Below are 14,478 nucleotides of genomic sequence, written 5' to 3' on the forward strand. Positions count from 1 at the left end.
ATTTAATGAAAATTCTCATTGGTGGTTGCTAAATTTTTTGTAAGATTGGAATGGTAAAATGATAGTTCAATATGAATAATACAATTTGTAGTTTATATCTATATTTTCCCATCATGATATCTTTAAACATTTTATTCATTGTCATGTATTCATTTATGTAAAAATATTTGTTTATTTATGTTATTAAGCATTGCCTATAGATAATGACTCAGAATTTGATTTTATTTACTTTATGATGTCGATGTTGCAATCGTGATTCCTTTTTTTATCAGGTCATTGATGAAAAACAGCTTTTTACTGATCTTTTGTCCCTGAATAAATGTATTCTAATAAATAAATAAATTAACAAATGTAATACACATCTTTGACATTAAACGTTCACCAAACCTTTGCCGACTTTATCCCTTCCCAACCTTTGCTCGAATCAATTATATCTAACAAGCAATTGCTGTATTTTTATGCACAAAGCCTGGGGTTAAACGATGATGATCTCTCATTTTCTTGATAGACCCTCTCCAAAAGCGACACAAGAAGGGCGGTCTGCTTCGATCTGGGAGACAACGAACGTCGAGCTTTCTGGACAGCCTTAGGGATATGACAAGAGATAATAAAGGTAAGAGTTTTAAATATATATTATTGGGATGAAAGAACGTTTAGACAAAAAAAAATAGGGGCTGATGTCAGATTATATGTCGTTTTGGATATGATATGCTAGATATTTGGTTGAGTGTTACCCAAGTGTGATTATATTTCCCATAATCTACTGAAAAAATTGTAATTAAGTATGAAATGTTTTATTACAAACGTGAAATACCTACAACCCGCTTAAAATCTGCCATTAATCAGTACTACTTTACATCCTTGCATAAGATTTTGCAACGATCGTGAAACCACAGAATGACTATATATTCGTTTTACTTGTCTACTAAAGATCTTACGTTATTAATCGATAATTTCATTCGACTTGGCAAAACGTGATTTTCAAACGAGTTCGTATTTACGCTCTATGCTTGTTCTTCGTTTAATTATTCACAAGACCCATTTTCTTTCCTCCCAAAAGAGACTCCATCCGAGCATGTTGTCACGTTGTCTAGTGTAGTAAGACATATCATATGGTGGAAATCGTAAACGTGCTAGACGGTAGATTGGCGGTCCTCCTGACGTATCAGGGGAAATGATCTGCGCCATTTTGAAATGAGATCAAAGAGCGAATGTGCAAGGTTATGTGTATGCCGGTTATCCAATTAATGATAGGTATTGCGTGAAATGAAGCGATAAAAGTAAGACCAAGCCCATAATATAACAGGGGGTGAATCAGTTGGCTAAATCAATGATTATGACATAACGTTAAATATTGCTTTGAATAGGGATAATAAAAAAAAAACATTTCCAAACAACCCATGTCAGGCATGTTTTTTGCTCCTTAATGAAATAATCCACAAACATTTTACCTGTGATTGATATTACTTTGTATTATGCTTAAATTGAAATGAAATAAAGAATTGAACTAAATTGAATCCAATATTATTTCATTTTAAAGCACCCTAACATTTATCGTTTTGAAGTTTAATAGTTGAATTCATCATCAACATGTTAATGGTATGTTTTAAAAGCCAACAAACCATATTATTGGATAAGGAAAACAAGTAAATAACTAAGCCAATAGAATGGGAGTCAGGGAGGTGAAAGGGGGACTTTTATCACAAGAGTGAGATGGATGCACTGTAATGCCATGGAAGTGGGAAGTTTGTGTTGGATGTGGACCCTTTCCGGTCAGGAGCTAGTACATATTAGAGCTAACGTAGAGGGACGGATTCGGAAATTCCCTAACCTGGTGTCAATCCCTTCAGTCCCTCTACGTTAGCTTGGGAAAAGTTAGCTTCACCCTATCAACGTCCAATCGGGACTAGTCAGGGGCTTTAATAGTCCCCAAATCATGATCCGAAAGGTGTCCAAATTAATTTGAATTCAACTCAGTCCCCATTCTGATTAAATGTGTTTACGCTTGCATCGACACCGTGATGGAGCAAGTTTCAGAATGCAATCCTGATACCTTTGGGTTGATAAATGATAATTTCAACAAATTCACTCCTATCATAAAAGGCGATAATTTTCAATTAGAAGTGAAATCTCTTTCTTCCTAGCCTGGATACAATATCTTTTTTTTTTTTTTTACGTTCTAGTAAAAATATGAGAATAAGAAATCTAGAGGTCAATACAATTTACATTTCAACGAGTCAAAATGAAACCCTAAATGTAGGCCTGCCTACAAGGAATTAAAAAAAAAAGGTTCACTGTTACATTGAGGTAATTATGTAGCAGCCCGTAAAACAGCAAAGGCCTACATAAAGAAAGGGAGATAACTTGTCAGGCCAATATAGCTGTGTTATCTGCCATTCATCATCCCTAATCGGAATACCTGGTTTTCATTTCAACTTGTGGGGGATAGCTGAAACCATCTTGCCATTTTCACGGTCCGTGGCTTTTTCCATCATCCATCTCGCTTCTCACCCGGAGCCGTATCGGCGCAGGCTTCACTGAATACCTGATGGATGGTGTCTTCGCTGCCCTGTGCCCGTTGCCCTTTCAAAATGTTGCACGCACGCATACACAATCAAGTGCTCGCCCGGCGCCGCGTATGTATGCGAGGCGGTGTGCAAGGCGGAATGTTGGGCAGAATTGAAAGGGTTAACCGAATCCAGAATAGCAGGAAAACACATCATATTATGGCGACGATCTGCCTCATAAATGGGGGGAAAGGGACAAGTAAAAAGAAGTAACGTATCGTTAATATTGTATATCGAGGGAAAGAGTCATGTGATCAGGGCAAAACTGCACCCCTTCCCACTTTGATGCCAGGTAATTGTGCCAGACGGAAAGTTATACATTCTCCCCCCCCCCCCGCGCCCTTTCCTGTATGTGATGACGAGGGCTAACGCAGAAATTATGCCATTCCATCATTGTCCATCTCTCGCTATGCTACTTGTGTTGTTCATATTGTTTTTTTCCCCCTCTTCTTAGCTTTGACCCTATAATGAAGTGGCGCCCGATCCACATTCCTCCATAGATACACTCTGTGCCCATCTCTTCAAAGTGATAAAGAACGAGAACCGGTAGCTGCTCTACGGCATCCATATGAGGATCTGTATTTTCAAAACTAAATATCCATGTGCATTTAAGCAATTATTTTTAACCAATTGCACATAAAATGGGAGCAAAAAGAACTTTAAAATGGTAAAAGGGGCTGTGGTCGAATGGTCAAAGCCTAAGGTGCCTGACTAGACGTTTGATTTAATTCTACCTATTTTCCTCACATATTATATTCCATATTTTTACTTTCTTCGCCATCTTTCTATTTCCTATAGATGGTAGCTCGGCGCCACTGGTTTTCGGCATTGCCCTAGAGAAGTGCATCCGAAACGATCGAGAGATGAGGCTGTACGAGGCAAACAAGCAGAGAGAAAGGCGGGAAAGTTTGGATCTTGCCCAGCCACTTCTGACTCCCTCAACCGTCAATCATCTTTCCGAACATTCCATGTCGGTAGGTAGCAGATTTTTTTGTATTCATGGAATTTGATAGATTCAATAATGAACATGTTCCCTGCCTCTTCTATAACAACCTCTCCCCTTTCTCTCTCAGCCAACCGGTGTGTTGGCTCAGTTGGTAAAGCGTCCGTCTCGCAACCGGGAGGTCGGGAGTTCAAACCCCGCCTGCGTCAGACCAAAAGACGTTTAAAAAAATGAGAGTTGCTGCTACCCTCTTTGGCGTTCAACGATTGTAGGGATAGAGTCTCTTCGATCTGGCGCTGCACAGCGGCTGCCGGGCCCACGATCAATTGGGGGAAGCAAATTTTCCGAGTATTTCATTTCATGTCTATTTCGAACAATAAAATATGAATATCCTCAATCTTCTATTCGCTCATTTCCTATTCCTGACCCACATCCACACAAACACCCTTACACACATATATAGCAGCCAACCCCCTTCTCTTTTATCGTCAATCCCTCATTAGTTCATTGTGTCTTTCTTACACACATATACGCACGCACACGCCCACACACCCTCACACACATGTTACAATTTACAAATTAGTTAAAGTTTATACAATTTTGATATGAAATAACATGAAAATTTATACACACGTAAAGTTTAATTTAACATTTTTCCAAACACAAATAAACTTACGCAGCCGTGCGCCCCACTCTACCCCCCCCCCCCCTCACACACACATATTAATATCTACCCATTTTATACATGTATCTCCTATATCTTCACACGACTTTCCTCTCCGCGTCTTCAAACACAATCATGAAACACATTTCACAAGTGACATGAATCGAGGGGAATTTCCATGTTGGTATATTATTATGACACGGAAACAAACTTATTCACCTCGTTTATTTCCGTTCCAAATGCCCCTCAAGTCAGCCCCAACCTCACTTCCTTTTGCGCCTCAAGATGACGTAGCCAGATCTATGCAGACGTCCTCACCACGCTATCGAAATCATGTAAATTTGTGAGTTCTGATTTTCCCGCCGCCAACTTCACCGTGTAGGACAATGTTGTGGTCCGCAGCGTTCCAATGCGATCCCTCCTTTAATTGAGTGCGCGTTACTCACGGATCAGCGCCCTTGTGCGTCGCTTTGACCAACACGAGACGATGAATGACGGGGATTCTTGACGTAAATGTACAGAAGGGAGAAATACTGTCACGTAGACAAAAAAGGAGGAATGAAGGAGACATGTTAAGATGGAAACAAGCTGGGAAGTGATGTAGAAGTGATTTGACTCTTTGACATGTGACGTTGTCTAAACATTTATGAATACGGTGGGTGAATATCAATAAACTTCGAAAGTGCCTTTTGAGATTACCAAACAGACTAATATATAAAGAAACACGAACAGTTACCATAAAACATTGTTTCATTTTCTCTATACGTGTATTTCAACATTTCGATCAAGATTTTTGTCGATTCACTGCACACAATTTTATAATTTTACTCCATTGGGCAGCTTTTAGAGTTTTCTAAATCTAACTTAAATTTCAAGTCACCCCCTCCCAATTCTGATTATAGATATTTGACAGTATTTACCATACAAATCATCACTTGAAAAACATTATCTGTTTTCTCTTTTTAATATTTTAGTTTATAGGATAGGAAATGTCTCGTAATAATGTACCGTATAAGAATCAGCCCCTCATTTTTGCCCTTTGTGCCAACAATTATTCAGAGAATAAGGGTGGCATCAGCAGAAGATGCGGAATTGTAGTAGTAATAGTAGTATATAGTTGTAGTTGTAGCATGGGCGGAAATCCCAGGGGCGCCCCCCCCCCCTACCCAAAATAGTAGGGGGACACAATATCAAATGTCCCCCTACTATTTTTTTTTGCCTTTTATGATGGAAAGAAATACATCATTGAAAATCGAAATAAAACATGTATTTTTGACGAGATGACCTTACTTTTTGGGTGATAACCTTTTTTTTTCTTTTTTTTTGTCAAATTTATTTTGGTCGAAATGACCTTTCATTTGGGGTGATAACATGTTTTTTTTCTGTTTTTCAAATTTTCCAGCCCCTGGTCCCCCCTACCTTTGGGGAGAGATTTCCGCCCTTGAGTTGTAGTAGTAGTAGTAGAAGTAGTAATAGTAGTAGTAGTAGTAGTAGTAGTAATAATAGTACGTCTGTAGTACAAGCAGTAGCAAGTGTAGTGGCAGCAGTAGCGTAACACGTCGAATCGCAAGCAGAGTATTAGAAAATGGCTTTCAGTATAATATTTTTAAAAATGTTCCTTTCGTTTCTAATGTGAATCTGTAAAAACGGGGTGTGGCGTCACGTAAGAGGGCTACGTGTCATACGTGATTCAATCAATCGTAACTTTATGGAATCCATCAGTGTCATAATTTTTTTTTCTACAGGAAATTGGCAGAATGTTCTTTGTAAACAAAAAGAAGCACAGTGACTTTTCAAGAAAAGAATGAATGCATGAATATCATCATAGAAAATATTTTGAACAAACGTGCATAATCGAGGTTGACGTTGCTGGTCGTCCATAGTTGTGATTGATCGGATCAATCGCAACTTTTTGTAAGACGAGGCCCTGGGGTCCTTCCTGCTAATAGGATGCTTTTCTGGATGTGCAATATTCTTGGTCATCTGGGGGGGTAGTGCAAGAGGAAGTGAAAGGCATCTATAAATAGATGTCGTTTTACCATAGAATTAGATGGAGTATGCTAAGTGCGGATAGGATACAACCGCTGACCTTTTCGTAGTGAATTCGAGCAAAAATCGTCGTTTCCGTCGAAGTTGAAGATTTTCTTTTTTCAATCTCGAAACGTGATGGTGTATAAACGGACATAAGAAATGACCACATTGGTTGAGGTTTTTTTTCTTAGTCTTGCATTTTATTGATGGCAGCTTCCTAATTCAAACCGATAGCTTAATCAATAGCTTGATTGCTTATGAATTTCTCACACATCTTGTGGCATTGATTGTTTTCGAACGTCAATTAATCAATTCCATTTGCCTCTTTTTCCACAACATCAATTAATCAATTTCATTTAATAATAATATTAATAATAGGCATTTATATAGCGCCACTTATGTAGAAATATTATATTCCGAGGCGCGATGTTATTAGTATTATTACCTCGGTTTTAGCTCGAGCTGCCTTTCGGCGCTTATGCATTCAAGGAATTAATCCTGCCGGGTACCCATTTACCTCACCTGGGTTGAGTGCAGTACAATGTGTATACATTTCTTGCTGAAGGAAACTACGCCATGGCTGGGATTCGAACCCACGACCCTCTGTTTCAAAGTCAGAAGACTAATCCACTGGGCCACAACGCTCCACAACAATTTGCCTCTTTTATTCACTTAACAATATTATCCGTTCCCCCATGCAATGTTTCCCAGTACCAGGAAGGGACAATGTGGCAAATCAAGAGTCGCGATGAGATTTGAACCCTGTGTCTTGTGATTTAAAGTTCCCAAAGACACACGGTATCCACTCGAACAAATCGGTGACATGCCCTTCTTGGTCGGTGTAGAAATACTAGCATTCCCGTAGTCTGGAACCGTGGACTAGCTGTACATTTTCTCTCCGATGATTTTTTTTTATCTTCTTGTTACATGTGTCACACGGTGACAAAGGATAGGAAGTGTTGAGAGAGGCGATTCCGACATAAAACATCTTACACCACTCCAAGCTGTAAGTGCCATCCCCTTGGAATTTCAAGGATTTTCATCCTTGGAGTTTATCAATCCGTCGTCAATTTCTCGACATCCCTAGACTTGACGATCCGTTTGCACTTGCGTGGCAATTAATGTCACAACAACGAAGTGCTGGACGTTAGATAGTGCTATATTCGTTCGCGATTAAATGACACGATTACTTACCGTTTGCTCATTGACATAATTTACTGTAGTGTGCGTCCAGCTAATGAAAGAATTGGGTCATTGAGACGTCTTTTAGGTTTGTCTGAGGACACTTCATCGGGTTTGTGAGGGACATAACTGCCGCTGACAATACTTACTCGTGTGATTTATTCGTACGAGTTGCCTACAATTGGCCGAGCAATTAGTATAAAAGCAGCTTAATCGTTTTGAGGAGCGGTCGTATCATATGTTAGTTTTTCTTCTTTTGCGTTAAATTTTCTTATTGGGTAGTAAACCATGAAACATGCCCCCTGTAGCAGCTCTAGAAAACGGAAGTTAATGGTTAAATTTAACTTCCGCTAAGTTTGGAAAACGCCTTTTTAATGTTCTTATGTTACCGAATTATACAGTCCGACTTATCTAACTAAGATGTTAAGTTACCGCAGAATCCGCAATCGGTTACACCAGAAGGACGGCATTAATGGGGGGGGTACCGATCGTATTATCACTTTCACTTCGCGTTATAACCAGACAATACTTCAATCTTCCCTCAAAACCTTCTCCTGCTAATTCGTCGAAACCCAACCCGCTCAACTGGTCTCGGAATAGCCAAAATTAAAACATCCTCACAGCTAAAAATAATCACTGGGTACAAAAAGCAGCCATCGGGTGTGCATATTAGGAACGGATTAGCCTCATGTGTAACATAGGCCTCTCATCGGAGCTGTAAGAGCTTCTCGCATTTATCGGGTGTCTTTTAGCTATTTATCGGAATTGAAGCTACGGGGTATATACTGAAATAACATCATCCCTCTCGATTTACTTGTTACAGACGTAGAAGGTGCGGTAAGAGCGGAAGGGTGACGCTGATAAGCCGGAAAGAGGAAGGAATTTCCGATTCTTACTCCAAGAATGTTTCAAATTCTTTAAAAAACGGTCTTATAAGAAAGTTGATTTTTTTTCAACGAAATACTCCAACTTGGACAGGATAGTAGGAGACTCAATACCGATAGAGACTGACTGCATGAGAGTTAAATCTGGTTTCCCTCGTCATCGTAAGCGATGAGAAAGTACCAAAGAAATGTAATTCTGACGAGTTCTAACAAATATCTCTTAATGATAAAGACAGGCTTGCCATAGTCAGTTAAGTCGAACTATCTCTCGTCATATTGACCAATCGGCGTAAATTCAGTTTGAGTTCCTGAATAATTCTTTAAAACAACCTGATGCTAAAGTCACGTTGCATTTCATGTTATGACATTTAAACTCACATTATAAACAATATTTTATCGATCAACCCTTATACCTTTCTACACGCCCAGCAGTTTGTCAATATCGCATTGCTGAAACCCGATGATCATGGGCTTTCAATCTTCTCCCAATTGTTCATATCATTCCTCAACATTAATGTCACAAATCATCAAAATCACACGAACCATTCACCTACCCCGAATTTGTGGCATGAATTGTCAAACATTATAATCGACACTTTTCTGTGCGGGGGAATCCAAAATGATTGTATGTTATGGATATACGAACCCCGTTGACTTGTGTCGCGATTCGCCGAAGGTTAATACCAGAACTTTTCGCATTTACTACGGAAACACTCTCTACAACGCACCAATTCTTTTGAAAACGCAAGTCAAATCACAATGGAGAGCTGACAGGCTTTTGTCGATAGTTTGTTTACCGGGACAGCATCGGAATCTCTTGACTCTGAACAACGACAAATTTGCAATTGTTCGTCTGGTGCAAATCTTCGGATGATCTGCTGTCCCAGTCTACCAACTTTCGACAAAAGCCTGTCAGCTTTCCATTGTGATTTTAATTGCATTTTCAAAGGAATTGATGCGTTGTAGAGAGTGCCTCCGTAGTAAATGCGAAAGCTCCCTATTTTTTACTAAATGGATAGTCAAAATTGAATATAGCATTATTAACATGATTGAAAACCTCATTTGTCTAACACTGCAAGTCTTCGAGCCCCAATTTCAACCATTAATGAAAGAAATGAAAATGAATTAAACATCAACATATTTTTAAAAACATTTACTTTCATAATACATGAAATCCAGTGATATTCATCTTTTTTAAAGAAAATCAGAGACCCGTAACATAATCTGAAACCAATTTAACAAGCGATGTTACCGATTGAAAGAGTTTGAAAGAAAATCCCGTCAAAACATTTCTCTCGCGAAAGAGAATCACGCGTGTCTAAATTTCATGAGTAAATATTATGCCACTGTGCCAAGCAATTATCCTTAAGAAGAAACGTATGGTATATTATTACATTATATTCTACATTCAAACTATTCTTTGACAAAACTAATACAAACAACTATGTCGATACTTTCCCGCCGCACGATATGACAATAGAAGCGACGTATTTTTCTTCTTTTTTTTTGAACGAACAGACACTAAGTACTAATTGGCAATGATGACAGGAATTCTCGGATCTTGTTTGAATCTTCTTTTCGTAACTACTAACCACTAACACCCCATAATCACCCCCGTCTTTACCAATGTCACCATCATCATCATGCCTATTATCTCCATCTTCATTATTCATATTTTTTTATTTATGAACTAATATTACCATTATGATATTATTTTAATGAGTTTTAAACCTGGGATTGTCATTTTTCTTTCAAGCAATCTGCTTGTGATGATGACCTTACTCCTGCAAATTGTGTTTGTTATAATTTGGTAGTAGATCATATTTGTTTAGAATTATATTCTGTTATCAAACTTTATTTTCTCTATGATTCATGCCAAAAACACCTTTTTGATAACTTGTGTTTTTAATGTTATGGAAAAATGTATTGTACGAATGATATGAATGCAGAAGAAAACAATCAAATCAAATTAAATCAACACAAAAAAGTTCGTGTGAAAAATTGCATGGGCGTACGTTTTAATATTACCTTTCATTATATTGACGAGTTTGAACCGTAAAGCGCATGAATATTGTTTGATATTATATAGGTCAAGTATTTAAGGTGCAGATAGGAAAATATGTTTCCGATTTGTAAAGATATGAATAAGATGTGTAAGAAGAATATATAATAAGGAAGTACAATCTTGTCTTGAACACGCACAACATTTATTGTGCTACTATACAGTCAACGCATAATAACAAAAAGTTTATATTTCAAAAAAAAAAGCTTTTAACCCGACCTATTTGGAGCATAAAAAAGAGATCGCCAGACTTGAATCATTCATGCAAAAGTTTGTAGATTATTAAGATCTAATCATCCACATAATTGGCAAACAAGGTGGCGTGGTTATGTGTAAAAATGAAGATTGAGGTTTGTTATTCTTAATGAAAAAAAAAATGAATATTTTTATCTCAACAGGAAAACATGAATCACGTTGTGATCCCAGCGTGATAGGTATTACCACAATTACGTTAAGTACAGAGTAGGTGTATTGATATAAGAATGGTTTTAACACAGTAATAAGCCGTTATTTAAAAGTGGGATTTAATTAATTTTCATTCTAAAAATTTGAAGATGAGAGGACCCCCATTTTTTTTTATTCGAAGACATGTAGACGGGTCAATATACGACCAAAAATACCCTTACAGTTGAAAAAATCATTTGTTGCAATCTGTTCCGGGTCAAACCATATATAGACCCGTCTAATGTGCAAAATTGTACATAGTGTATATACGTTAGAATTTTATTCAGTAAGGTATAGTTATCTAAGCTTACTATTTTGTGCACAGAACCACCCCCCTCTCTCCCCCTCTCTCTCTCTCTCTCTCTATCTGTCGATCGATCTATCTATCTATCTGTCACTATGTACTGTCTTTCTCCCCCTCCTGCCTCTTACTTTCTTCAACTACTTTTTTTTGGCGGAAGGATATGTCTTTGAGAATATCTCTCTTCGACCTCTGGTTTCCGTTCTCTTAATCATGGACCAACCTTTCAAGAAAATGACGACATTTAAATTCATGAAACCTGTCTCATTGGGATCCACTGCATGTTTTATTTATTCTAATTTGATTACAGAACAGACAAACAAAATACAGGTTTCTTATTGCATTAAGACATTATTTATCGATGAAAGAGGGCGTCCTTGCATTGGGAAGTTCGGTGCCATTCTAGTATTGGCCTTCTCCCGTTACCGAACTTAAGTACATGTAATAAATATATTGTTGTATTCTTTCTGTGCCCCTCTCTCTCTCTCTCTATTTTAATGCTGTAGTCCCATATATTTATTTCCATAATTTGATTTATCATTTTTACTTTTTCAGAGTTCAAACAAACTTGCTCGTTCGATCAGTTCCCCGTCGTCATCACGCAACCGCCACCCGACTGTCGGCACGGATTCCAATGCTACGCTACTCAATGCGCTCTCACTTTCCACTGCAGCAATGGACGAATGCCGGCAGATGCGTCGCAAGAGCCTGGCGCCGCTCGAACCACAGGTTCCGAGGTTGGTGTCCCAGTGTTTTAAGCATCTTGAGAAGCATGGGGTTCGAGTCAAAGGCATCTTCAGGGTCGGCGGATCAAAGAAGAGGATTCGACAGGTAGGTAGATTTTTTTTTTACTCGATGACGAAGATGACGGTGATAGTAATGATAATGATCATAATGGTGATGATGATGAGGATGATGATGATGATGACCGAGGTCAATACGTCATGTGGGTTCAATGAACTTCGACCATGTTGGGGGAATCAATATTGAAATCTTGACCTAAGGTTAAGTTTTTGAAATGCCATTGTAACTTAGTATAGAGACCTAGTTCATGAAACTTAGACATAAGGGTTATCAAGTATTACTGAACATTCTGACTTAGTTTAAAGTCACATGACAGAGGTCAAAGGTCATAAGGGTCAATTAACTTTAGCCATTTTGGGGGTCTTTTTTTATTACCATCATTATCTTTGAACGTTTATAGACCTGGTTCATTAAACTTGAACATAAGAGTAATCAAGTATCAGTGAACATCCTGCGTGAGTGTCAGGTCATGTGACCAAGGGTAAAGGTCATTTAGGGTCAAAGAACTTTGGCCATGTTGTGGGTATCTTTTTTTAAAGTGGCATCACTTGGAAAGTTTATGGATCTAGTTCATGAAATGTGGACACCGCTGATCGTTTTGCACAAATCTTACGTCGCATGATGAAGGTCTAATGACATTTGTGGTCAATGAACTTATATAATTTATTATCACATGAATGGTGCTTATTATGAATAATTAGTCGTTCTCAAATTCAGCACTGCTGCTATATTGAATCGCGTAATGCAGGCGAGACTGCCAGAGGATTTCCACTTGTTGAGATTCTTTAGGTTCTTTTTATTCTTCTAAAGAAATCGTCAACTTTTCAGTTTCAATGTCAAGCTTTATTGGAGACCCTTTGTAAACTAATTTGTTGAAAACGCACAGTCGAATAAAAAAAAAGTTAATTTGATTTGAACAGCATCAAAATAATCTCTTTTGAATATTTTCCATTCTTATTCTTATGAAATATGATATTAGCTTTGTGCGTGATGGATAATGTACTTACTGCCGCCAACTTGTACCCCTTCTCGCTACATCGTGGTTATAACAAAGTACTTACTTGGGGAATCCAACGATAAGTCAGAAATAAGGACTCCGAAAATGAAACTGAAGTAATTGCATCAAACTTGGCCTAGTTTTGACAACCGTAGCGTCCTCTTTACGAGATGAATTTATCACTTACCCGGTACTTAATGTACGCTTTCTTCTTTTATACCTCTCTGTCCTTTTCTTCCGGTCTAATTTTACAACAAAACACGATAAAGGCTTGACCCTATCTTTTCTGGAGGATATCCCAAGACTGTGCTTCTTCCAGAGTTTCTGTTTCTGCGGAGAAGCCAAATTTCCATACCGAAACAAGAAGCATAATGGAGCGTATCTCGTCATTACCAATTACATTGGAAATTGATCGTGTATGGCTTGGGGGCAGAGTTCTTTTATTAATTCAAGGGGTAAACTTAAGGAAATCATATATTTTGAGGAATATTTCCAGAGGAGGCAACATGTTGCTGAAATTATGGTTTACTTGATGGCTTTTGTTTGTATTTTTAACGACTAAATTTTGTCAGCTGAAGGCGTGCAATTAACGATAGCTGGAGATGGTGACAGCAACGACTTATCGGATTTCAGGTTGTAACTGTATACTCTGGGGCTCTTCGTAGCTTTAAGATGCAGTCCCTCCCCTAAAACTCCCCCTTCTCCCCCTTTCTTTCTGTACTTCTATCTATCTATCATTCCCTCATTTTTTTTCGTCTCTCTCTTCACTCCTGTTCCCTCCCACTATCCTCCATCTATCCATCCTCATTTTCACAAATGTCCTTTTGTATTATCAGTGATTAATTTCTTTTGATGATATTTTACCTTGCTCCACAATATATAGTCTCTCTTTCTTATTCTTTTTTATTCTTTTATATACTTTCTTTCACCATTTATGCTTCCCCAAGTTGGAGCTTGATTGTACCACAAATGGTGTTCCTTTTTAATAGCCTCCTCCCCTTGCTCCTCAACTTTCTCTTTCTTCTTAAAGGACAAGTCCACCCCAGCAAAAAGTTGACTTGATTAACAAGAGAAAAATCCAACAAGCATAACGCTGAAAATTTCATCAAAATCGGATTTTAAAGTTTCGCTTGATTTCACAAAACAATTATATGCACATCCTGGCCAGCATGCAAATGAGGAGACTGATGACGTCATCCACTCACTATTTATTTTGTATTTCATTATATGAAATATGAAATATTCTAATTTTCTCCTCATTGTCAAGGGAAACAACGATTACTTCCTCCCTGAACATTTGAAATTAGCATTGTTTAATACTATATGGTTCAGTCAAGTTGGTCCTTATTGTTAAATATGTAAAAAATGAAATATTGTATAATTCAAACAATAAAAAGAAAAGAAATAGTGAGTGATGGACATCATCGACTGACCCATTTGCGTGTCACCGAGTTGTGCATATCACTGTTTTGTGAAAAATAAGCGAAACTTCAAAATGCCATAACTTTTGTTATTTTACATCAGACTCTGATGATATTTTCAGTGTTATACTAGTTTGATTTTTCTCTATTTATTCTTATCAACATTTTTTCTGGGGTG

General features: G+C 37.9%; 1 protein-coding gene across 1 annotated transcript in view; it reads left to right on the plus strand.

Annotated features, from left to right (window-relative positions):
- LOC129260200 (rho GTPase-activating protein 6-like) overlaps nucleotides 1-14,263 on the plus strand; it is a 32,318-nt gene extending 18,055 nt beyond the window's left edge. Inside the window, exons 3-5 of the mRNA XM_054898227.2 lie at nucleotides 509-613; nucleotides 3,366-3,541; nucleotides 11,634-14,263. Coding sequence (XP_054754202.2) covers nucleotides 509-613; nucleotides 3,366-3,541; nucleotides 11,634-12,068 — 716 coding nt within the window. The 3' untranslated portion in view covers nucleotides 12,069-14,263. The remainder of the gene's footprint in view (nucleotides 1-508; nucleotides 614-3,365; nucleotides 3,542-11,633) is intronic.
- Nucleotides 14,264-14,478: the final 215 nt, after the last annotated feature.

The sequence above is a fragment of the Lytechinus pictus genome, chromosome 5 (assembly GCF_037042905.1).
Source record: "Lytechinus pictus isolate F3 Inbred chromosome 5, Lp3.0, whole genome shotgun sequence".
Lineage (NCBI taxonomy): Eukaryota > Metazoa > Echinodermata > Echinoidea > Temnopleuroida > Toxopneustidae > Lytechinus > Lytechinus pictus.